This window comes from Pteronotus mesoamericanus, unplaced genomic scaffold (genome assembly GCF_021234165.1).
Source record: "Pteronotus mesoamericanus isolate MK-2021 breed Mesoamerican mustached bat unplaced genomic scaffold, CSHL_Meso_final scaffold_167, whole genome shotgun sequence".
NCBI classification, from domain to species: domain Eukaryota; kingdom Metazoa; phylum Chordata; class Mammalia; order Chiroptera; family Mormoopidae; genus Pteronotus; species Pteronotus mesoamericanus.
Window position 1 is genome coordinate 27,054,755 of NW_026555308.1, and position 25,832 is coordinate 27,080,586.

The window sequence follows — 25,832 nt, forward strand, 5'->3', positions numbered from 1 at the left end:
CATGATTTTGAATATTTCTTGCCAATCCCTTCTAGCCTGCAAAGTTTCTTTAGAGAAATCAGCTGACAGGTTCATGGGAACTCCCCTGCAGGCAAATAACTGCTTTTAAGATTCTCTCTTTATCTTTAAGCTTTGGCATTTTAGTTATGATGTGTCTTGGAGTGGGCCTCTTTGTATCCATCTTGTTTGGGACTCTGGACTTGCATGTCTATTTCCTTCACCAAAATTAGGGAAGTTTTCTTTCATTATTTTGTCAGAGTGCCAATTTCTTGCTCTTTCTCTTCTCCTGGCACCTGTATGTGATGAATGTTGGACCTCTTGAAGTTGTCCCAGAAGCTCCATACACGATCCTTGTCTTTTTGGATTCTTTTTTATTCTTGTTGTTCTGATTGGTTGTTTTTTGCTTCCTTATGTTCCAAATCATTGATTCTTGGCTTCAGACACTGTAATGTGGTTTCCCTGTAATTGTTCTTTATTTCAATTAGTGAATCCTTTGTTTCTGACTAGGTCTTTTTTATGCTGTTAAGGTCCTCACTAAGTTCCTTGAGCATTCTTCAAAACAGTGTTTTGAACTCAGCATTTATAGATTGCTTATCTCCATTTTGTTTAGCTCTTTTTTCTGGAGTTTTGATCTGTTCTTTCATTTGGGCCGTGTTTCTTTGTCTCCTCATTTTGGCAGCCTCCTTGTGTTTGTTTCTCTGTTCTAGGTAGAGCTGCTATGACTCTGTGTTTTGATAGCGTGGCCTAATGTAGAAGATGTCTTTTAGGATCCAGTTGCACAGCCTCCCCTATCACCCAAGCTGGGTACTCGAGGTGCATCCTTCGTGTGGGCTGAGTACACCCTCCTCTTGTAGTTGAGCCTTGGTTGCTGTTGGCAGGTCAATGGGAGGCATTTACCCAGGCCAGTCAGCTGCAAGGATTGTCTGTGACCAATGACCACCAACCTCTGTCCTCCATGGAGGATCATATGTGCAGGGGCAGGGTGGTGGTGCTCTGATGTGATCTGTAGCTGACCCCTGAGTATGCAGCCTTGGGGGCTTCTCAGGTGGTGCAGAGCAAGGTACCCTCCACCTGTGTTTTGCCCAGGGCCACCCTGAGAGAGCTATAAAGCGATCTGAGATGGCTGCTGCTTGTGCTGGGCTTGGAGGTTCCCAGGCAAAGTCAAGCTGTAAATCTAGGCTGGCTACTGCTAGTGCAGGGCCTGGGGCCACTTAGCAAGAGGAAGGGTGGCTGGGGCTCACTGAGGCTGGCTGTGGGTTATTTTAAAGGATTTAAGAAGTTATGAAGCCTAAGGCAAGACCAGCCATTCATATGAAAAACCAGCTTGGGTGGGGCAGAATCTCAAGGGATCTCCAGGGCTGGGTAAACTTATCAGCCAGGTTGATGGGAGTCTCAGATATGGCACCATCCTGCTAGTTCTGTGGCTCTCTGGGGGGAGGGTTTAGAGAAGGGACAATGGGCTCTGCTCGCTTTGGTGCAGGAACACTTCAGTTTCTCCTTGTATGCTTCCTGTGCCTTTCAAGCTGCTATCCTGGGGCTGGAGCTCAGGGAGAGAGTCTGAGGAGGTGAGTCCATGTGTGGGTTCTTTAAGAGGAACTGCTTGGGGCTCTAGAAGTTTCTTCCACCAGCTCAATCCCAGCTGGTTCTTGCAGCCGGAAGTTGTGGGGAGTTACCTTCCTGGCACTGGAACCGTGGGCTGGGGGGCCTGGTGTGGGGCTGGGACTCCTTACTCCCAAGATGTCCCTCCCGAATTTTTATCTACCACACATGGATGTAGGACTAGGGTATGTGCCCTGACCAGAGCCGATTCTGCATCTGTGCGCCTCCTACCAACCTGGTTGGATGTGGTTTCTTTAATTCTGTAGTTGTCAGACTTCCATTCAGCTTGATTTCTGATGGTTCTGAGTGATTGCTGTTCTATATTTAACTGTAATTTTGATGTGGTTGTGGGAAGAGATGAGCCATGTCTGCCTAGGCTGCCATCTTGACCAGAAGTAAGAACATATTTTCTTTCTTATCATAAAAGTAATGCAATACCTATTCCCTATTTTTTAAAAAACTCGGATGATGCAGTAAACAAGATAATCAAATTTAATCCCCTTCTCAATACAGAATGGATATTGGAGTTATGTTTTGGTGCATTTCCTTCTACTCTTTTATGTGTTTATTGCATAGTTATGTTTATTATAGTTACAGCATATGTACATGATTGTGTAAAATTTTATGACCTGTGATTGCATTGTATACCAGCCTAGAATTACTGCAAAATTTTTAAACATCATGTATTCTTGTACATATGTAGTTCTACCTCGATACTCATCAGCTTCAGAACTCATCAGACCCTGTACTCGTTGCATTTTGACAAGAAAAAAATGTGTCGGCACTTGGCGCTTGCTCAGGACTTGTCACACTTGCTAGAACTTGTATGAGTCATGATGCTGCCCCTCAGGAGAACATGTTTCATTGTTCGGTACTTGTAGGTTTCTGCCCTTGTCCTGAGTTCTAGAACGAATTAACAAAGAGAACTGAGGTGCCATTGTACTTGTTTTTTTAAATTAATAGACTTATTTTTTAGAACAGCCTTAGGTTCATACTGTAGGGAAGGAAAAATTTACCCTCCTTTCATTCTAGTCTAGACGAGTGGCTGGTCTAATAATTAAATTGACTGAGACAGAGTAACAGAAGGACACATTTTAATTTTAGGCATCAAGGTTCCATCAAAGATGGGAAACCGAAAGGCAGCCAGGTAACCGACGCTTATATAACATCTTGAATGAAGGAAATGAATAAGGGTCTGGGGCTTTAAAGAGCAAATGTTTGGTAAACAATTGTTTGCCCTGCTATGCAGATAAGTCTCTCAGATATAACAAGTTATATCTGGTACTAGCTGTCTTCGTGATACAGCCCCCTTTTCTAAATTCTTCTAGGAAGTAAAGGGGAGGTAAAATGCTTTCCCTGAGTCTGCTGGGTTTTGAGTGCCTTCAGGCCAAAGTAATCCACATATCAGAGTGGCACATTCTGGGGTGACTTGTTCTGAGCTCTCTCAACAGAAAGATGAGCAGAAAGTGCAGAGTTCTCTCCCCCTCCCCCATCACTCAGCAAGTTTATTAACATCTTGCATTAGTCTGGTACACTTCTTACAATTGCTGAGCCAATATTGATACATTATTATTAAATATATAAAGTTCATCATTTATATGAGGATGTAATTCTTTGTATACACTATTTTGAATGCCAGTGAAACATTTGACCAGAAATATCTATTATGGGTATATATTTACCCAGGATAATTACAATCGTGTTTGAGAAAAGAGGTAGTGTGAATCCAGCATCTTTTCTTTTTCTGAACTGGCCTTTAAATCTGTTTTTGCTCTAGGGGGTGGCAGCTGACGTTGTGATGTCAGTCTTTAGTGCTGGGCTGTACTTTGTTGTTGTTGTTGCGTTCAGGATCTCATTTAGCAGTCTGCTCTTACTTAGCAGTGCTGGACTCTGGGATTTAGTGTCCTTTCTCATATTTCTTATACTTTTTAGACCTCCTTGTAGAATAGGGGCTGCTAAGTGGGAATAGGTTGCTTTTCTGGGTGATGGTAGAGTCGGTTGGGAATCCACTTGTTAGAATTTGAGTTAAGCAACTGAGCTCAAAGTTTAGGGAAGAGACAGAGACTTTCCTAACTCTGCCTCCCGGGCTCCTGCCAATGAGGGCAGTGCCTTAGAGGTTGCTGGGGCCTCGAACAAGAACAGATCAGAACTTGATCCCCTCCTGTTCTATGCACTTTCCCTCTTGGCTTCTCACTTGTGTGGAGCCCCTAGGTGGCCATGATCCTTTCGGCTGGCCTTGCCTGTGTGAGCACAGACTACTGTTTCATTCAGTTCATTTGAGTTAAGCCTGGAATTTTTCAAAGGGAACATTTTTCTTGATGGGAAAAGGAGCAAAGTATAAAAATATGGAAGGCTAAGTAGTAAAAACGAATTTCTTCTTCTTAACTGGAACTAGCCACAGAGAGCCTAGCTCAGAATACCGACTGCTGCTTTCTTTCATGAAGCAGCTTCAGCTCAGAAGCCACCTGTTTCTGCCCCTCTGCATCCCCTGTGGGTCCTCGTTTTTCTTCTCCATCTTGGTGAGGGAGAGCCAGAGTCTCTTCCCTCTTTCTGTTTTTATTGATTTTAGGGAGAGAGAAAGAGAAAAAGGAAAAAACATTGATTGGCTGCCACCCATACACACCCTGAATGGGGATTGGCCCCACATTTTAGGTATGTGCCCTGACCAGGGATTGAATCTGCAACCTTTTGGTGTATGGGTTGATGCTCCAACCAACTGAGCCCACTGGCCAGGGCCCCGAATAAGTTCTCAGTTGGTTTCCCTACTTCTACTCTTTTTGCTTCTACTCTAATCTGTTCTCTACCCATCAGACAGTGCTCTTGAAAGGTAAAGCAGGTCATTTTTATTTTGCTTCTTAAAACTATTAAAGACTTCCCATTGCACTTGGGTAAGATTCTGACTCCTTAAAAGTTTCTAGCTTTAGGCATGCTGACCTTCCCAAGCAGGCCCTCAAAGACAACAAGCTTTTATTTTCCCTGGATCTCTCCCGCATATTTTTTCCCCGCCCTGGGTAGAATATTCCTATGGTTGACTTTCCCCATTCTTTGGATTTCAGGTTAAATCTTTCCTCCTCAGAGATTTCCCCAACATTAGGTTAAATAATATACCCATTTATCCTCCAAGCCTGTATTCTCTATCTCAGCACCTTCTTTATCCCCTTGAACTTAATAGACCTTTTGGCAATTTGTAATTATTTGTAGCCTTTTTTTTTTTTTTTTAATCTCTGTGCCTCCCACTATATGTTAACTATCTCCATATATGCCTTGCTTCTTATTTTAGTCCCAGTGCTTATTATTACTCCTGCCCCAGAGTAGGTGTTCAGAAAATATTTGGTGAATGAATGATATGATTTGAATGTGTTATGGAATACCAGTTTATGAGGAAGCTGAATCAAGGGTTTGGGCATGAAACCAGTTTGGCCCATAAAAACTCATTGCTGGGAATCATAAAGGCCTGTAGGTCTTTAAGGTATTTTAAGCTTTCTGGAGTCGTCCCAAAAGATTGTGTTCAGCCCCTGAATTTCTCTCTCTTCTTGGCACAGTCCCGTGCTTGCCATGAACCTGTCAGCTTAATATTTTCTGGGCAGTTGGTCTTGGCTTTGGGGCTTGCCATGTCACAGTCTTGATGTGATCAAAAAGTCATTTGCTGGTAGTTTGCTCTCTCACAGCTTATTTATCTAATACAGTATTAGAGACATGAGTTTACACTTTGATATTTTATTTTTGATTTTAGAGAGAGGGGAATGGAGGGAGAAAGAGAGGGCAAGCCATATGAACTGGTTGCCTTCTGTTCATGCCCAAAGGGCCTAAACCTGCAGCCCAGGCATGTGCCCTGACGAGGAATTGAACCGGTGACTTTTCGGTTTGTGGGACAGTGCCCTACCAACTGAGCCGCAGCAGCCAGGGCAACGAGTTTTCACTTTGAATTGGACACTAAAATTCCATTCTTTTCTTTAGATTCCTGCTCCAAAGCGAGGGGAAATAGTGAGACAGATTGGTGATGCCTTGCGGGAGAAGATTCAAGTACTAGGAAGCCTGGTAAAGTATTTCTGTAATAAAAATATAATCTTTTAAAGGTGAATAAGGCCTTCACACGTTTCTGTATATAAGATTGTGATTTTATTTTAAGTTTTAATTTTGATGACATCCAATTTATCTTCTTTTTCTTTTGCTTGGTTGCCTCTTGCATGCACCCTGATGGGGCCACAGCCCGGGCACGTTCCCAGACCAGGAATCCAACTGACGACCTTTTGTTTTGTGGGACGATGCTCAACCAACTGGGCCAAACTGGCCAGGACATAAGATTGTGATTTTTAAGAAAAGCAGTTTATACATTTCAAAAGTCTTTTCTCTAGAGGAAAGATGAACACAATGGACAGGGAAAAGTTAAGACTATTCTTGGGTTTTAAAATTTTTCAGAAAAATATGAACAGATTTTCTGAAATTTATAACCTTCACAAAACAGACACAAAATATGTTTGGCATTTTCTGCCTTGTCATTTTAATGTTTAAAATATGAATTCTGTTGGAAAAATATAGCTTGGATTTTTGTATTTTTAGGTGTCTTTGGAGATGGGGAAGATCTTAGTAGAAGGTGTGGGAGAAGTTCAAGAGTACGTGGATATTTGTGACTATGCTGTTGGCTTATCACGGATGATCGGGGGACCCATTCTGCCTTCTGAAAGTAAGCAATCAAGTCACTTAAGCTAAGAGTTCTGTGCTCTTACAGAGAGCTCCAAAAAAAATACCCTGGCTGTGAACAGTTTGCAAAAGAGGAATTGTTAAGTTGCATATAAATGAATGAAGATATCTCTAATCTTTTTACTCAGAAATGCAAGTTGAAACAGGTGAAAATAGCAGATCAACACACTTAAATTTTTTTCTTTTTTTTAATTTTGAAGATGAAACTCAGTGTCAGCAAATCCATGTGTGAGACAGACACTATTTTATGGGGACTTATAATAATGTGAAGTGTTAATCGATCTGGGACACAAGTTGAGCCTTACATTTAATACCAATTTCAAGAATCTAATTTAGATAAATAATTTGAAATGTGACAGAGGTCTGTGTATTAAGATGTTCATTGTGTTATCAATAGGAAACATTAAAAATGACCTAAATGGCGTAAGGCAAAGGTAGAGCTAATTTTGGCCATCTGTTAGTGGGTAATAAAAATCCTATTTATGAAGTGCCTACCTCCAACACCATACTTTATGGGAAGGTTGTTTTTACTTATTTTTAAATTACTTTAATGTTATGTTTTATTTTTGAAGAGATGTTATACTCATCACAAAATTAAAAAGGAATGAAAGAGTGAAGGATGAAAAGTATCCCCCCTGGACCCCCTATAGTATTCCCACGGAAGTAGTCAATGTTTCTGCTTTCTTGTATATCTTTTTAGAGCTTTTAGTCACTTATAGGCAAATATGTGTCTTTTGGAAACACAAACATTAGCAAACTATACATTCTGTTCTATACTTTTTCCTACTTAATGGGTCTTAGAAATTGTTTCATATTATTCCACTAAGGTTCCTCCTTCATCTATTTTTATGGCCATTTGCTATAAAGCTACTATATGTGCCTTATTTAACCAGTTCCCAAATGACAGATGTTTTCAGTTTTATAATGGTACAGTATGCTGCAAGGACCAACCTTGTACTGTGGGAAGTTTCAGCGGTGAGGTTAAGGGCTTACTTATGTGTGTGTAATGTTTGCAATTTTAGTAGAGCAAACAGATGACTGGGGGTGGCTGCACTGAAGACACGAGGGCTGGCCGTCTGCCAGCGCGGTAACAGTGGTTATCCTAGTGTGGTAGGATTATTGGTGGGTCTTATTCATGTCTTGCTATTCTTCAGTATTTTTCAAAAATGTCCATGATGAGAATTATGTTACATTTATGATCAGGAAAGAAAAAATATATATAAAGTTAAAAAAATTTTTTTTAGAGAAAGAGAGAAACATTGACTTGCTGTTCCACTTACTTGTGCATTCACTGGTTGATTTTTGTATGTGCCCTGACCGGGGATCGAACTCACAGCCTTGATGTATTGGGATAAGCTACCCAACCAGAGTGAAAAAATATATATTTTTCTATTTTTATTTATTTTAAGACAATTTTTAAAATATATATTTTAGAGAGTGGATTATTCATCTATGCAGAGGCTTTGGGGTAACTTTGACCCCCTTAATGCAGTTAAAGCTTACTGAGTGTCTGCCAGGTGCCAGGTGATCTAATAGGTGATACTTGATCAATAAACCATAGACTTTGTCTTCAAAGGATTTATAAAGTTATAGATTCCTTACCTATAAGAGTGAGAGGCAGGTGGGAGATAAGTAAAGGGATAATTATAATAGAACGTGGTAAGTACTGTGATGGGGTGTAGGGTAGGGTAGGATAGGATAGTGAGCCCCTAAACTAGCCAGAGACAGTGAAGTAATCCAAGGCAGAAAGCAATCCAAGTTAAGTCCTGAAGGAAGGGAGGGGTAGAGTGCTGGGGCAGACCTTATTTTAAATAGGGAGGGGAAAAAATGAAAGCTTAGGATGGGAGAATGTGGCTTATTTGGGGAACTGTGTTGCTTTAGCACAGCTGGAGGGCACTGTGAGGGGAGAGGAGTTTACTAGAGGGCAGCTACAGTAGTGATCTGGACAACCAAAGGGTTTTAAGCAAGGGAGTGATGTTATCAGGGCTGTGTCGGCCTCTCTGGGGTCAGGGATAAAGGGAGGGGGGGCAGGAGAGGAGGAGGCAGGCCCTGCTGGGAAGAGGCCCTGCCAGCACTTCATCTGAAGGGAGCTTAGGATGCCTGGACTAGAGGAGGGTCTGGCAGTGGAGCGCAGTGACTGGCGGCTTCCCTGTTTCTAGCTGACCACGTGAGCGCAGCCTGAAAGGTGGACGGCCGGGAGCACTGCCTGTCCAGTCAGTTTGTGGTTTTCACCAGGGCTTGTGAGCCATCACTCCTTGCTTTGGTTCTTTACTGCTCTGGTTGGGTGCCCTTAATTGAAATAATCAGTCCGTATGAGGATCAGGGGCATAGTGTCTATTACTATGGTTTATAAGGTAATGCAATAGTAGCTTTTGTAGTATGCTAATCAGTGTTCCAATATCCCACGGCTATGTAAAGTGATCCACTACAAAGGCATCTGGAATCCCCACTTGGTCCTGTGCATCTTTGTTCTGAAAATGAAAGATTTTAGACTTTGTACTTAGTAATTTGACATGCATGACATGAACATGCTTGAGCATATTCCTCGCCTTCCCTTGTCCTCAGGACCTGGCCACGCGCTCATAGAGCAGTGGAATCCTGTAGGCCTGGTTGGAATCATCACTGCCTTCAACTTCCCTGTGGCGGTGTACGGCTGGAACAACGCCATCGCCATGATCTGTGGGAACGTCTGCCTTTGGTAAGATCTGCTCACTTTCATGTCTTAGGAGGATAGAAGTAGCCATTGTTAGGTCCTAGTACAAGTGTTTTAAATGTATTGAAATGTTTTCTACTACTCTGCTCTCTTTCTATTAATATACTGAGTCACATCTGCTAGTTGTGAAATGCCAACTTTGAATTATTACATATTTTACCATTGGTAAAATTTATTTTTTTACTTTGATTTTTTTTTTGACGCAGTTTTGTCCTTCCCGTTGTTTGCACCCCAAGCAGGGTTACTATAATTAAATTCTGACATGAACCTCCTGGCTCCCACATGTAAGGGCTCGCCCTCCACAAGACTGGCTCTGGCTTGCTTTAGATGCAAGCTGCAAGTATCCCCGGGTGCCCAGAACCCTTGCAGTTCTGACCAGCCATCTACAAAGTTGGAGTTCCAATGACCCTCTGGTTTCAATAATTCATTAGAATGACCCCCAGGACTTAAGAAAGCACCATACTTAATGATTATAGTTTTACTGTAAGGGACACATATAGGGCAAGGTCGGAAGGGTCGAAGGTCGCAGAGCTTCCATGCCCTCTCCCTGTGAAGTTGGGGCACGTCATCTTCCCAGCCCTGAGGCTCCACTGAGCTTTGGCGTCCAGATTTTTTTATTTGGGTTTTATTCCATGGGCATTCTTGATTAAATCACTGGACATGTGATTGAACTCAATCTTGATTCATCATCCTCTCTTCCCCATGTGGTCTTTCTGGTGACCAGCCAACCCCCACCTTGAAGCTGTCCAGGGGGACCCACTCCTCCTCATGGCCCACCTGGCCAGTCACCTTGTTAGCATAACGGACTTCTTCTGTCACTCAGAAACAAAGACCAGATAAATGATCCTTATTATACTGCCCTCCCCAAACAGAAAACTAGGTAAACAAATAGGAGAAAAAAAGAGCTTGTAAGTCACAACTTCTTTTTAAAGTTTGACTCTATTTTTTCTTTCATAAAAATTTGGTAAGTGAATTCCCACATGGTACTGAGGCACTTGGCCAATATTCCTTTTGATGCAGTAAATTTTACATTTTATAAAATATTCAGTAGTAAAAGTTTAGTGAGTAAATGTCTGTACCTTGTAGATGAGAAAAACACTTAACTGTTTTTAGCTTTTATGTTCAGTGGAAGAACTTCTTAGATCAGGAAAACCAGGAGATTGTCTTTGCCTGCTTTGCATTTTACCACTAGTTATGTGCTGATCTTAATGTAGCCAATTGAATGTACTCAGTGACTACCTACAGCAGCAGGTTGGGAGGGTTAACGTTTGGCACATGCTGCCTAAGGGACTCGTGCTTTCCTGCAGCTCTCCGAGCTTTCCAAGAAAAATTCATGTTGATTTCCATTTCGTTCAGTTACCATATTGGTAAAGATTAATGTAACAGTTCCCATGGTCAGTGCAGCAGGCAGATTCAGATTTGCTTTTTGCCATTTATATATTTATGAAAGTTTTTTAAAAGATTTTACTTATTTATTTAGAGAAATTGGGGGGAGACAGAAAGAAAGGGAGGGAAATATCAATATGCAAGAGATACATCATTTGTCTCATGCACCCCCGGCTGGTGACCTGGCCCTCAATCCAGGCAAGTGCCCTGACTGGGAATTGAACTGGTGACCTTTCTGTTCACAGGCTGGCGCTCAACCCATTGAGCCACAGCAGCCAGGGCATTATGAAAGTTTTGTTGTCTGCTAGGCCTCAGAGACACCAAGCTGAAGGATAGATTCCTGTTTCAGTTACTAGGCCCAGTTGTCTAACCAGAAGATTTTCTCACAAAGACTTTTGCTTCTGCTTGATAATAAAAGATATTTATGATTTCCACTGAATTAAGTTGCTTTTTCCTTTATTTTTTAACCCTCTTAAGGAAAGGAGCTCCAACAACTTCCCTCATTAGTGTCGCTGTCACAAAGTGAGTATGTGTGTATGTGTGGCTTCCTTTCTTCCTGGTATAGAATAATCTCAAAAGGGTGATTGACAGGCACTTAATTTTTTTTTTTTTTTTTTGCATCAGTCAACCTTTAATGTCCAAAGGAGGCATGGATGCAGAGCACAGGAGATGTGGTGGGGTCTCAGCCCCAGCTCCAGAATGAATTTTTAATGTAATGTGAAAGTGCCATATTAAGTATGGGATTTTTGATCACCTATTTTACTTTTGGTTGTAATAACATTTTTACATCATTTTGCAGTCTACAGAGCTGTTTCAGGGCCACTTTATTTAACTCTTTGGAAACATGCCAGATATTGAGTTAAGTGTTGAGATTGAACTCTTATAAATGTTACTGTCGCTTGCAAAATAAAAGCAAATCCAGCTGAGAGGAAATTTTCTTGTAATTTAGAAGTTATATTTTATAACTCTTCAACATGTTAATGGTTTTGATTTCTACCCAGCTAATTCTTTTATTGCTTTTGTTTAATAGACTGTTAGCAAAACAGAAAGAAATGTTTTTTAATATATTATTACACGGATTCTTCTCTCACTACCTAAAATGTATTTTATCTTTTGATTAAAAAAAATAGTTTTATTTACTCTTCTTCGAAAACTTGACAACTCTGATTATACCATAAAATCAGTGTTACTAATTATCGTTCTGGAATTTAGAGATCGTACACAAGAGAGTACCTGCTGTGTGGGGTGAAGATGCAGCCTTCATGCATGATTTCACGGTTTGCATTGTCTGATTTGCGAGTTGTTGGAAGAGGGCTTGTGGTGGAGTCTGTATGTAAGAGAGTCCTTAATGTTAGATCATATAGGAACACTGGCTTAGGAACTGAAAAGTGGACTGGAAAATAGAGAATAGTATTTAGTTGAAAGGGATGTGTGATATTGAGGAAAACATGTCCTTCAAATTAGAGGTGTTCAAATTAAATATTACAGAGAACTCTGTATATAAAACATATAAAAAGGATGAGGTTCCTCAGGCAATTTTTTTTTAATTAAAAAACCCCCCAAACTTAAAACACTTAACATGGTCACGGTGAACTGGCTTGCCAGTTTTAAGCAACTGGTTTAAAACACTGCTGAGTATTCTAAGTTGTTGTTGCATTGAGATGTTTTATATTTATTATTTGCTTTAATCATTTTGAGCTGTTTGAAATGTTCATATAGGAATATGGCTGATATTTTAGGTCATTGAGAATATTATTTTGTAATGAAAGGCACAAAGTAAAATACTAAATTTTGCCATTATTAAGCAAGGATGATGCCAACAGGAGTTCCTTTTCTTTTTAAAGGTTTTATTTATTTATTTATTTTTAGACGGGGAGGGAGGGAGAAAGAGAGAGAGAAAAACATCAGCGTGTGGTTGCCTCTCACAAACCCCCTACTGTAGACATGGCCTACAACCCAGGCATGTCCCCTGACTGGGAATTGAACTAACCACCCTTTGGTTCACAGGCCAGAAGTCAATCCTCTGAGCCACACCAGCCAGGGCCGACAGGAGTTCTTAAATTTAACTGAACATTCAGACTCATAAGATGAACAGAGGCCTCATGCTGTAACTCTCTGTTGGATATACTAATTTACCAGGAGGATAACATTAGGTATTTCTTTTAATTGGTGTCTTTGTAGTTTGCACAGGGGTAGGGAGATGAGATCTACAATGCACAAAAGTGGAGGTTGCCCTGCCTTAATAGCCTAATGCCCCACAGGAGCCAGAATGCCTTGTAACAATTCCATGGGCAGAGCTTTCAGCTGCCTGTAAGGTACATATAGTTACAGGAGTCACTGCACTCAGAGAACACCAAAAAGTATGAGGTTCCTATTTATTGTTCTCTGGTAGCTATTCTAGTCCAGATGTGGCTGGCCATTCAGGGGTCATTTTTACCGGAGGCCGTGTTGTCTGTGTAGGTGGCATTGTTGGCACTGACATCATCAGGTAACCTGAGGAACAAAACCAGAGAGCTAACCTAAGGTTAGATTCTCCTGCATTAGGGGGAAAGGGTTTTGTTAATCTTCACCCAGGGCTACAAAGCAAAATTCCTACCCTTCAAGGGCAGCCTGCTCACTTGTGTAGATAGGGTATACACCCTAAGTCCCTGGAAAGAATCGTACAACCTGACACCTAGTCTTTGACATGAGAGCTGTGGTGTGTGTTCCTTGCCTGGATGGAAAAAAGAAAAGTGCTATAAAGGACATTTTCTATTAAGTTTATTGGGGTGACACTGGTACATAACATTATATGTTTTTTCTTAATTTTTTTTTTTCTCCAATGAAGTGCATTAGAAAACTGCAAGTAATCACAAGTGGTTCTCTCACACAATTCTACAATATGTCATCTGTGTATTGCATTGTGCGTTTACCACCCAAAGTCTAGACTCCCTTTATCACCATAAATTTGACCCCCTTTACCCTCTTGATCATCCCCCAACCCCTTCCTCTCTGGTAACCACCCTTCTGTTTGTGTTTATAAGTTGGTTGTTTTATTTGTTTGTTGCTTTCTATTTTATGGTACACATGTGAGTGAAATCATATGTTCTTGTCTATAAAGGACATTTTTTTGCGGGGGACAATTGGAGTATTTACTTACGTTCACAATGGTATCTTTTTGTGTTTTTTCTTTTTGATGGAAGTGGGTATAGGATTTGGATCTTTTTTGAGATTTAAATTAAACCAGTTAGAAAATAGCCAGCAAGTTGGGATGATTGATGTAAAGAAACTTGCCCTATTTAGGCCCATGCCCCTCAGGAAGCTCACAATGAAGAACTCTGTTGTAGAGAAAACAATTACTGGAGCCATTTTTATAACTTGAAAAAAGATTTAATCAGCATTGAACTGTATTTGTCATTTTAACTTAACAATATAATTTGTAGGAGACTAATTAAGAAAAGCTGCGCTCGATGTGAAGCCCGCAGATGGTTGTCCTGAAGTTCTTTACAATTTCACAAGCAGGTCCAGCTCCCTTGGCTGTGCCTCTAGGTTTTGGGGACCTCTTTCCATTTTCATCCTGTACCCCTTCTCTAGCTGGCTCTGCTTTGCAGAGATCTGTTGCAACCTTTTTTTTTTTTTTTTTGCTGTTGGGATGCTCTTTTATTTCTTCATCTTTCTGGGTTTTATTCCTTATTATTTCTTTTTTTATTTCTTTACTGTCATTTTAATGGATTTATAGTGAGAGACACCCCTGCAAAAAAAAAAATTCCCTGTGATCAGTCAACCATGTTGAATCAGATATATCCTCATAGTTTGGCAGAAAATACTTGAAGACAATCGTCACTGGAACTACCCGCCCAATGCTTTGTCTGTTGTTTAATTTGCATGGATTGTTAAACATTTCTTTTTAAAATTCCCATGGGGAATCTTTTAAGTGTTTGAAAACCTAATTTCTGTTATATGAGGGGAAATCCAGGCTTGGATGTTGGAGGGGAGGGAGAGAGTTGAAACAGGGAAGTCAGGTGTTGGAATTTATTCCTAGTTTTTCAAAAACCCTAAGAAATTAAATTGCCTCCTTACTTAGAAGTAATTGTTTTTCCTTTCTAGGATAATAGCCAAGGTTCTGGAGGACAACAAGCTGCCTGGTGCAATTTGTTCCTTGACTTGTGGTGGAGCAGATATCGGGTAGGTCGATAGACGGAGAATATCTTTCTGTGGAAGGACCCCAGGTTGATTGACTAGAATTGTCTTTAATAGAATAACTAAACCCAGTTGCAGCTGAAGTGCTGACCAAAAAAGGGAACCCTGGGAATACAGCATACTTATTTAAATTTACTGTTCTGAAAAAAACACCACATTATTCACATACCATAAAACTATCTCTTTTAAAATGGACAATTCAGTAGTTTTTAGAATATTCATCGCTACACAGCCATCACCATTGTCTTACTCCAACACATTTGAGGGGACAGACAAAAGAAAACTTGTAACTATTGGCAGTCACTTCCCTTTACCCCATTCCCCTAGCAATCACTAAACTACTTTCTGTTTCCATGGATTTGCCTATTTGGGACATTTCATAAAATCAAATCATACAACATGTGGCCTTTGTGTCTGGCTTCTTTCACTTAGCATAACGTCACAGCCTCTTGTTAAGCTGGAACTGACTATAACTAACTGCTCAGAACTGTGATGAAAGAGGTTGTTATTACTGGCTTATACTATGATTAGGTGAAGTTTCATAGAGGTCTTTTTTTTTTAAAATTATATTTTATTGATTATGCTATTATAGTTGTCCTGATTTTTTTCCCCTTTGCCCCCCTTCACCCAGTAGCCACCACTCCCTCAAGCAGTCTCGTCACCATTGTTCATGTCCATGGGTCATGTGCATGAGTTCTTCGGCTAGTGCGTTTCCTATACTGTAATTTACATCCCCGTGGCTATTCTGTAACTCCCTATTTATACTTTTCTTTTGCTTTTTTGAAAAATTTTTTAAATATGTAATCTTTATTATATATTATTTCATTACCATTTAGTCCTTATTTGTACTTCCTGATTCCCTCACCTCTTCACCCATTTCCCCCACACCCCACTCACATCTGACAACCATCAAAATCCTCTCTGTATCCAGGATTCTGTCTCTGTTCTTCTTGTTTGCTTAGTTTCATTTTTGGATTCAATTGTTGATAGATGTATATTTTTGCTATTTTATTTTTCATAGTTTGGATCTTTTTCTTAAATAAGTCCCTTTAACATTTCATATAATAATGGTTTGGTGATGATGAACTCTTTTAGTTTTTCCTTGTCTGGGAAGCTCTTTATCTGCCCTTGGATTCTAAATGATATCGTTGCTGGGTAGAGTAATCTTGGCTGTAGTTCTCTGCTTTTCATGACTTTGAATATTTCTTGCCAATCTCTTCTAGCCTGCAAAGTTTCTTTTGAGAAATCAGCTGACAGTCTCATGGGAACTCCCCTGTAGGTAACTAACTGCTTTTCTCATGTAGATTTTAAGAGTCTCTTCTTTATTTCAGCCTTTTGACATTTAATTATGATGTGTCTTGGAGTGGACCCCTTTGCATCCGTCTTGTTTGGGACTCTGTGTGCTTCCTAGACTTGCATTTCTATTTCTTTCACCAAATTGGGGAAGTTTTCTTAAACAGATTTCTAATTTCTTGCTCTTGGTCTTTTCATTCTGGCATCCCTATGATGCAAATGTTGGAGCATTTGAAGTTTTCCCAGAGGGTGCTTATACTATCCTTGTTTTTTTGCTTTTTGGATTTTTTTTTCCTTCTTGTTCTGATTGGTTGTTTTTGGTTCCTTATGTTCCAAATCATTGATTTGATTCTCAGCTTCATCCACTCCACTGTTGTCTACCTGTAAATTGTTCTTTATTTCAGTTAGTGTATCCTTTGTTTCTGGCTGGATCTTTTTTATGCTGCTGAGGTCCTCACTAAGTTCCTTGAGCATCCTTATAGTGAGTGTTTTGAATTCTGCATCTGACAGATTGCTTATCTCCATTTTGTTTAGCTCTTTTTTCTGGAATTTTGACCTGTTTTTTCATTTGAGCCATATTTCTGTGTCTCCTCGTTTTGGCAAGCTCCCTGTGTTTGTTTCTATGTATTAGGTAGAGCTTCTTTAACTCTGTCTCTTGCTAGTGTGGCCTCATGTAGTAGGGGTCCTATAGGGTCCAGTGGCCCAGCCTCCTCTATCACCCAAGCTGGGTACTCAAGGTGTGCCCTTAATGTGGGCTGAGCACACCCTCCTCTTGTAGTTGAGCCTTGGTTGCTGTTGGCAGATCAATGGGAGGGTGTGCTGTGACTGCTCAGGGCTGGACAGGTTCATGGGATTCATGCATATGGAAGAATATTCACAGAGCCATTGGAATGTCTGACATGCCTTTATTCAAGGGTAGACGATCCACACACCCTGCAAACTGCATGTCACACTGCGTATTACCTGTCCCCTCTGCATGGCACCTAGTGTGGGCCTTTGCATTCCCTTGCATGTCTATGTCTGTGCCCCAGTAAGAAGCCTCTGCCTTCTTAAGTACTAGAAGGAAGAAAGCTGGCAGGGTGCCAACAGACGTTATGCAACAGAGCTTCATACCACGCATGTGAGCCTACTCAAGGCTATGTGAACAGTTTATCGGACCCAGACCCAAGGCTATGAGAACACTACTTTATCAGGCCCCTTCAGGGTTGTGAGAAACTGCTTCCCTTAGTTATCCAGACACCTGGGTGAAGAAGTCAGACTGCCTCCACTTACCCTACAGAGGGATTTACCCAGGCCAGTCAGCTGCAAGGGCTGGCTGTGACCACTTACCACTACCCTATTCCTTTCATGGAAGATCAGCTGTGCAGGTGCAGGGTGGTGCTGCTCCAATGTGGTCTGTGTCTGTCCACTGGGTACACTGGCCCTGGGTTTTCCCTGGTGGTACAGGTCAAGGTTGGCCCCCACCTGTGTTTTGCCCAGTGCCACACTGAGTGAGCTATAAAGCAATGTGAGATGGCTATTTATGCTGGACTTAGAGATTCCCAGGCTAAGCCATGCTGTGCATCTAGGCTGGCAGCTGCTAGTGCATGGCCTGGGGCTCCCTGAGGCCAGCTGTTGCTTATTTGAGAGATGTAGGAAGTTGTGAAGCATGAGCCAAGACCAGCCATTCATATGGAAAAGCAGCTTTGGTGTGCCCATAACTGGGTGGGGCAGAGTCTGGGGTTCTCCAAGGCAGGTCAAACAGTGTTAGCCAGGTTGGTGGCATCAGATATGGCACCAGCTTGCTGGCTCTGTGGCTCTGAGGGGAAAGGGTTTAGAAAGGTAACAATGGCCTCTGCTCTCCTTGATGCCAGACACTTCAGTTCCTCCCTGTTTGCCTTGCAAGCTGTTCCTCCATTGCAGGAGCTCAGAGGGAGTGAATCTGAGTAGGTGAGTCAATCTGTGGGTTCTTTAAGAGGAACTGCATGGGACTTCAGAAGTTTCTTCCACTGACTCAATCCCTGCTGGGTTTTGCAGCCAGAAGTTGTGGGGACTTTATTCGGGGCCCTGGAACCCTGGGCTGGGGAGCTGGGTATGTGGATGGGAGTCCTTGCTCCTGAGATATCCCTCCTGAATTTTTATCTATGTGGGTGTGGGACTAGCTTGTTCTGCGTCTGCACCCCTCCTGCCAGTCTGGATGGACTTGGTTTCTTTAATTCTGTAGTTGTCAGACTTCCATTCAACTTTATTTCTAATGATCTGAGTGATGGTTGTTCTCTATTTTAGTTATAATTTTGATGTGGTTGTGCAAAGGGGTGAGCCATGTGTGCCTATACCATCATCTTGACCGGAAGTCCTAAAGATCAAGTCTTATAACTCTTACTGGTGTGGTTAAAATGTCAATATCCCTCTGTCACTTTTATCATACTACTCTACTTACTGTGTGACCTCCAAAATGAGCAATTAGTTACTCCTTTTATTATTTTTTTAAATAAGTGAAAAATATGCATCATGTATTATCTAAATGTCATTTACAATGTGAGTATTCTATCCTTTAACCAAGTCTATTCTTGCCCTCTGGGCATCCAGTCCTTGGCTTTGACTTTGGAGTAGCTGAAGTAATTGCTCTAGTATGCAGGTGTGCATTACAGAACGATTACCTTGGATGTCAGTGCTCATGTTTGCTGGGTGGAACCTGGGGAAGCCTGCATAGGTGAATTTATCAATCTCTTTGTGCCCTATGTTAGACTGATGCTGTGGCCACTCTGCTTGGCCCACACCAGGCTCTTTGAGCCACCAAACTATGAGCAAAGAGGTTCAAGTCGTTAGTATCTGGAAATCCTAGCACATCTTTTATAAATCATCTTCCTTGAAGGATACTTAGGATTTTTCCCTACAGTTTTTAGATTTTTAATTGTTGAAGAAATTAGTAGTTTAAGAGTAGTAAAAAGAGTAGTTTAATTGTTAAAGAAATTAGTAGTAGTAGTAGAAGTTTAAGATTCTGCAGAATAACTGGGATGCTCATCAAGGAAATGCTAAGGTCATGTCGGACAGTTACCCACTCAGTACAGGAACAACTTTCTTCCTTAACAGTGATTTCTGTTTCTAGAGAGCTCACAGAAGAGGCTAGCCTACTCTGTTATACAGTTCTACTTGTGAAAATCTAGTTCATTTCCAAGATCTTCTCCTGCTCTCTTGTAACTTTCCAAGAGCCCATGTCAGGGTTTTCTGGCTAGTTCCATTAGGTGGCGCCATTGCTGGGTTTCCTCTGCTTGCGTGACGTTGTCTGTTCCCTTGTAGCACTGCAATGGCCAAAGATGAGCGAGTGAACCTGCTGTCCTTCACCGGGAGCACTCAGGTGGGAAAACAGGTGGCCCTTATGGTACAGGAGAGGTTTGGTAAGTGTTGGCTTTGCAAAGAGGATTTTAATTCCCTTGGAGGCACAGGGGTGAAATCTAAAAGTTTTTTTTTTCCCCCTTGATTATGTCCATGGAGATCTGAGCCATGTTTATTTGAGTGTCTAAGAAAAAGAAGGGTACAGTTACTAGTGGGTTAATATTAGGGCAATCACAAATTTAAATAGCATAGTTTGTAAAAGGATGTCATTTCCTCTCTAAATGACTATAGTAGAATCTAAATGACTACAGTAGAATCCTATCAAATGTATTTATCAAATTCTATCAGACCTATTGGCAAATTTTTAAAAACCTCACAATTTAAAGGGAATCCCTGAGTACAGGACCTACAGTGAACATGGAATAGAAGATTTAAATCTGTTGTCATTTATATAAACATATGCTCTACTTTATGAATGATTAAAAAAGATTTTTAAGGGTAATATTGACTATCAGTTTTAAGGGAAGACTTGACTAGATAATCTGCCAGCCCATTTGCTTTTTGGGCATTGTTTTTAAAAAGCAAGTTTACAAAAAACTATTAGAGCTAATAAGGTCAGCAATAAACAAAAATCAATTACATTTCTATACATTGACAATAACCAATCTGAAAGTGAAAAAATTCCATGTAATAGCATATCATTAAAAAAGAATAAAAAACTTAGGAATAAATTCAACAAAAGATATGTAAGTCTTTTACATAGAGTGCTATAAAGCATCATTGAAGGAAGTTAAAGACCTAAATAAAAATTAAGTCATTCCATTCACTTTTTGGAAAACTATTGTTACTGCCCAAGATCAATATTGCCGAAGTGACCTATAGATTGAATGCAGTCCCTTTCAAAATGTCAGATGATTTCTTTGTAGAAATTAATGAGCTGATCCTAAAATCACATGGAAATGCAAAGAACCCTGAATAGCCCTAAAATAATCTTTAAAAAGAAGAACAAAGTTGAAGGACTCACACTTCCTGATTTTAAAACTTACTATAAAACTACAGTAATCACAACTGTGGTACTGGCATAAGGACAGACATAAAGATCAATGGAGTAGAATTGAGAGTTCAGAAATAAACACCTACCTTTATGGCCAATTGATTTTGACAAGGGCGCCAAGACATTTCAATGAGGAAAGAATGGTCTTTTTAATAAATGGTGCTAGGTCAAATAGATACCCCCATAAATATGTGTAAAGTTGGACCCCTGCCTCACTTAATGTGCAAAAACTAACTGAAGTTGGACTCTTAGCTCAGTTGGTACACAAAAACCAACTGAGAATGTATTAAAGACGGAAATATAAGAGCTAGAACTGTAAAACTCTTAGAAGAAAACATAGGAATAAGCTTTAATGACCTGGGATTAGGCAATGGTTTCTTAGCTATGACACCTAAAGCAAAAGCAACAAAAGAAAAAATGATAAATTAGATTTCATCAAAATTAAAGTTTTGTGCTTCAAAGACATAAAAAGGACAGCCTATAGAATGGGAGAAAACATTTGCAAATCTTACATGTTATATGCTAAAGGACTTATATTTAGAATATATAAAGAGCTCAATTCAACAATATAAAAGACAAGAAACCCAATTAAAAATGGGCAAAGGGTTTGAGTAAATACTTCTTCAAAGAAGATATACAACTGGCCAGTAAGTATGTGAAGAGGTGCTCAAGGTCATTAATTCCACTCTTCTGACCAGCAGGTTTCCTCTTCTCATCCTTCTGTCCCTTTCTTATTCAAAGCAGTAGTTTGTTGGTCTCTCTGAAGTAGTACTAATAATAGGATTATAATTTTTAAAAAAATATATCTGCTTGTCTTAAGCAGGCGCTTTTCTTGGAGGGGGTTGGCTGTAGGAGTGTGGGTAGGAGGCAGAGAGAGAATTGGAAGGATGAAGTATAGGTTCTTTCTCTTCTGCCACAGAGCACTTGAAGCCAGGCAGGAGGAGCTGATGTTAGATACAGTCTTCCATTTCCCTCCCCTTTTGTGCCATCTATCTTAGAGCCCTGCTGTAGCCAGCAAGCCGTCATTAAATCAACTTGCAGAGACTAGAGCTGATGTAGCATTCAGCGGCGTTTGGGAATCGTAGCCTTATCATCTTATACTTAACATTCACTTGATGCTTAAGTGTTTTAGAGTGGCGGAAGTGAGAACATGTTCTCCTGCTGTCCCATTCCCTCTGATGCCACAAATAAATAAAAGGTATTTGCACAGAAGCTGATTTTAAAGTGCATTTAAGGAAAAATAAATATATGTTCAAAAGATGTAGTAAACACAGCTCTAAAGTTGAGGCAAATAAATTTTAAATCTTTATGTTGGGGAGTGTAAGGTCAGAATGGCACTCAGAGCTGGCTCTATAACTTGCCTGGAATGTATGTTGGCCATGTATACAGTAGCTCTTCTATTCATGCCCTTTGGCCCTGACCTAGGTAGGTAAGAGGCCAAACATCAACAATCACTATATTCAACACTAGAGGAATAGCTAAAAAAAATTTGATACATCATCATGATGGATACTGTGTAGTGATTTTTTTTTTAAACATCTCCTGATAAATTTATGGAGAAGGTATAAGATTATTAATCAGAAAACAAAGCAAACTTAATTCGATAGTATGATCTCAACTAAATACAAATGCACAGGAAAAGAGATTGGAAAGCGCTATAGTAAAGTATAAGGAAAGATTTCATGGTGACCTATGGTCCATAGCTTTTGCCTGCTTGATACATTTTGCTCTTTAAAAAAAATAATTTTCTACAATGAGCACATAATTTTTAAACTTTTTTATTGTAATATATATAAAACATAACATTTACCATTTTAACCATTTTTAAGTGTGCAGTCTGGCATTAAGTATATTTACATTGCTGTGCAACCATCACCAACATCCATCTCCAGAAATTTATTTGGTCATCTCAGCTGAAAATCTAACTCCTGCCCTGGCCAGTGTGGCTTAGGTGGTTGGAGCATCATCCTGTAGCCATGGGCTTGCATGTTTGATTCCTGCTCAGGGCACATACCTTGGGTGCAGGTTGGAGGCCTGGTCCAGGCATGATCAGGAGGCAGCTGATGAAAGTTCCTCTTTCACATTGATGTTTTTTTCTCTCCCTTTCTCTCTAAAAGCAATGAAGGAATGTCCTCAGTGAGGATAAAACAGGCAAACTAACTAATTAACTAACTCCCCATTTCTGCCTTCTACCAGCCCGTTGGCAACTATCATACTATTCTACTTTCTGAGTCAGTGGATCTGACTATTCTAGGAAGCCCTTATAACTAGAATCAGACAATATTTGTCTTTTTGTGTCTGGTTTATGTCACTTACCGTAATGTCTTCAAGGTTTACCCATGTTTTAGCATATGTCAGAATTTCCATTCTTTTAAAGGTTGAATAATGTTTCGTTTTATATATACCATGTTTTTTTATCCATTCATCGCTCAGTTGGACACTTGGGTTACTTCCATCATCTAGTTGTTATAAATAATGCTATTGTGAACATGGGTATACAAGTATCTGTTTGAATTCTTGCTTTTACTTCTTTTGGTTATGTACCCAGAAGTTGAATTGCTAGATTGATCATATGGTAATTCTGTGTTTAATTTTTTGGGAAATTGTCATATAGTTTTCCATAGTAGAAAACAGCATTTACACTAACCTGGGGTTTTTTGGACAGAACATCAAACTTAGAGAAAAGTAATAAGATGCACAAGTAATTTCTATATACCCCTTGAACAGATTCACTAATGCTTACATTTTGCTCATTTGCTTTATCATTTTCTCTTTCTCCAGCAATACACACACACATTGTGGTTGCATATTATTTTTGAACAATTTGGAGAAAGTTGAAGACCTTGTGTTCCTTTACCACTAAATATTTCAGTGTATTTCCTAAGAACAAGTACATTCTGTCATATAACCACAGTGCAGTTATTAAAATAAGGAGATTTGACGTTGATTCAGTGTTCATGCTGTGTTTTAAATCAGGAAACAAATTAAAACATAATTGGGATAGGTTATGATTTGAGGCCATTTGTCATTGTGCATTAAATACTAAAAGTAGGCATTAATTTGTGTTTATATGTTTTTAAAGGGAGAAGTTTGTTAGAACTTGGAGGAAATAATGCCATTATTGGTAAGTTTGCCTTTTGTTTTTGTTTTGTTTTCCATTCAGAATATCTTGAATAGCTGTCCTGAATATATATAACTTGCTTAGGAACTCATCTGTTCTATGTTGTAAGTGCCAAGGCCTAATTCACATGATTAAGAATTTTACTTGTGAGACAGGATGCAATGATTTGAAGGCAGAGATAAGTAGGAAGGAAAGGTGTTCATGTTTGGAAAATGTAACCTGTGCTTAGAACCTGTGTCTGAGACTTCCTAATGTGGCATTGTTTCTTGTTTTTCCTTCTCTTATTTTCTGAAAACTGGCCACGTCTATCTCTAGAATGAGTAAGTAACTCTTATGAGACTTGCTGATTACATTAGATTTCAAAAACATTAGTTTGTCTTTAGTGGAATGTGCTTTTATAACTGAGAAGGAATGCTTCCTTAAAGCATTTTAATCACTTAGCTATAGACTTGGATATTACTTCTCTTTTTTAATTATTTGGCACAAATGGAAATAGTCTACCAATGTAACTGGATAATATAATGAATATCAGTAGATTGAGACTTAATAAAAGCATGGATTTTGTGATAAAAAAAGCAAAATTTACTAATTTGTATATTGCCATCATCTCATTTAAATGCCTATATATTTGTGGTATACACCAGAGTTTAAAAGGGTTTGATTGAGATGAACTTCTAATCTAGTTAAAAAGAAAGCTCACTTAAAAATGTAGTTAACACTTAGTGAGCATTGGGTATTTGGTAGGTACTGCGCTCAGCTGTTTAATATGCATTGTGCCATTTAATCCCCACAGTAATCCCAGGAGGTAGATACCCATTTTTAATCTCATTTGAAGGTTACACTCTGAGGCTTAGTGATTATGTGCCTAAAGTGATGGGCCAGCAAGTGATAGAACAGGCATTCATGTCTTGGCAATCAGACCCGAGAGCGGTGCTCTTTCCTTAACTCCATCAGCACTCCAGACATTATTATCCCATATTATGGGGGAGGAAATTGAGGCTTAAAAAAGTAAAACAACACAACTAAAAAGTGTTGGAAATGGACAGGAATCCAGATGTGTTTGGTTGCACACACCACTTTTTTAACCATCATGCTAGTCTGAGAATGCTGTTAAATTGGAAAAGGGACAATTGACGATGTAAGAGGGAATTGTATCTGTAATTTTCTCTAAGGGGATAAAAAGGAAGGAATTAAAAATAATATAAATGGAAGGGTTAACTTTGTAAACACTATGCTAGTTTTCTCATCTGAGGGCAGAAGGGGAGGAGGAACGAATGAACCATAATAGAGAGAAGTTTGGTTTTGCATTGATCTCTTCAGAGGAGCAGAGGAAGCAGGAAAGGACCCTTTGTGATCACTATGAGATTTTCTACTAAGTCAGGTGAGGTAACCTGGTGTAGGAGTAAAGAGCTTGAGGGGTTTCACAGATTTGGAAACACTTCTGTAGAGGGGCAACAGGAGGTATTAAAGGCATGGACTGATGCAGGTAAGGATATAGATGTTAGAGAGCAAGTCTGATGGTGATGATAATCAGAAGCTTCCCATTACTCTCCATGGACCCAGGGAAGCTGGCATCAAACTGGGCTGTGGGGTTGAGACAAGGAGGCAAGTAAAGCTGATAAAAAGGATGGGGTCTTAGAGAAGAGACTACAATGAGGCTACAGAGGAGACTTAGTATGAGAAACTTTGAGAAATGAAAGGTAGAGGGGTCAGAGGAGTGAGAACCTCCATGTTCATCTGTACTTGGATAAAGACCATAGGGCTCTATTCTCACGTAATCTTCTCCAGAAGAAAGGTGGCCTCTGCAGTGTGAACATGCTTAATTTACAGGCAACGTTCTGATAACTCCTTCATTGCAAGTATCGTAGTAAAGGCGTCATTTTATACCAGTTAGCAAGTACCTCGTCTGCCTACTTCATGACACTGATGGGAGTGTGTGTGTGCTTCTCTAAGCTTTTGAGGATGCGGACCTCAGCCTGGTCGTTCCATCAGCTCTCTTTGCCTCCGTGGGGACAGCCGGCCAGAGGTGTACCACCGCGAGACGCCTGGTGAGTGTGTCTGTGTAGGTACATGAGGTTGTTCTGCTCTTCAAACACCACTTTTTAACAAATTGTCGAGGGAGGTGTTATAGAAGTACTGTTAGAAACATGTACTTCCTAGATGTGGTTGGCAAATAATGTGGCCCTGTCCTCCCTTCTCTGCTCATGGCAGATGTTGCCAGTCAATCAGGGACTCACTCTAATTGGCTGGACTTGGACTGGGAGGTGAGGCTATTTTTAGTCCCTCACCCAAAACAATATGAACAAAGTCCAATCTTACTTAGAGATTAAAACAAGCTAAATATTTGAAAAATTCTAGAAGTGTCAGCTAAGATAGACAGCCTTGGCTTTTAAAAACATTTTAAATAAAAACATTTAAAGGTTTTAATTTTTGGCCTGTAAATCAAGTCTCAGATTGGATTTGATGTGACA

At 40.0% G+C, this 25,832-nt stretch overlaps 1 protein-coding gene across 1 annotated transcript in view; it reads left to right on the forward strand.

Annotated features, from left to right (window-relative positions):
• Positions 1-25,832, forward strand: part of ALDH7A1 (aldehyde dehydrogenase 7 family member A1) — a 43,283-nt gene that overhangs the window by 4,225 nt on the left and 13,226 nt on the right. Inside the window, exons 4-11 of the mRNA XM_054589884.1 lie at positions 5,557-5,637; positions 6,160-6,283; positions 8,866-8,998; positions 10,877-10,921; positions 14,486-14,563; positions 19,151-19,248; positions 23,323-23,364; positions 25,315-25,409. Of these exons, the coding sequence (XP_054445859.1) occupies positions 5,557-5,637; positions 6,160-6,283; positions 8,866-8,998; positions 10,877-10,921; positions 14,486-14,563; positions 19,151-19,248; positions 23,323-23,364; positions 25,315-25,409 (696 nt within the window). The remainder of the gene's footprint in view (positions 1-5,556; positions 5,638-6,159; positions 6,284-8,865; positions 8,999-10,876; positions 10,922-14,485; positions 14,564-19,150; positions 19,249-23,322; positions 23,365-25,314; positions 25,410-25,832) is intronic.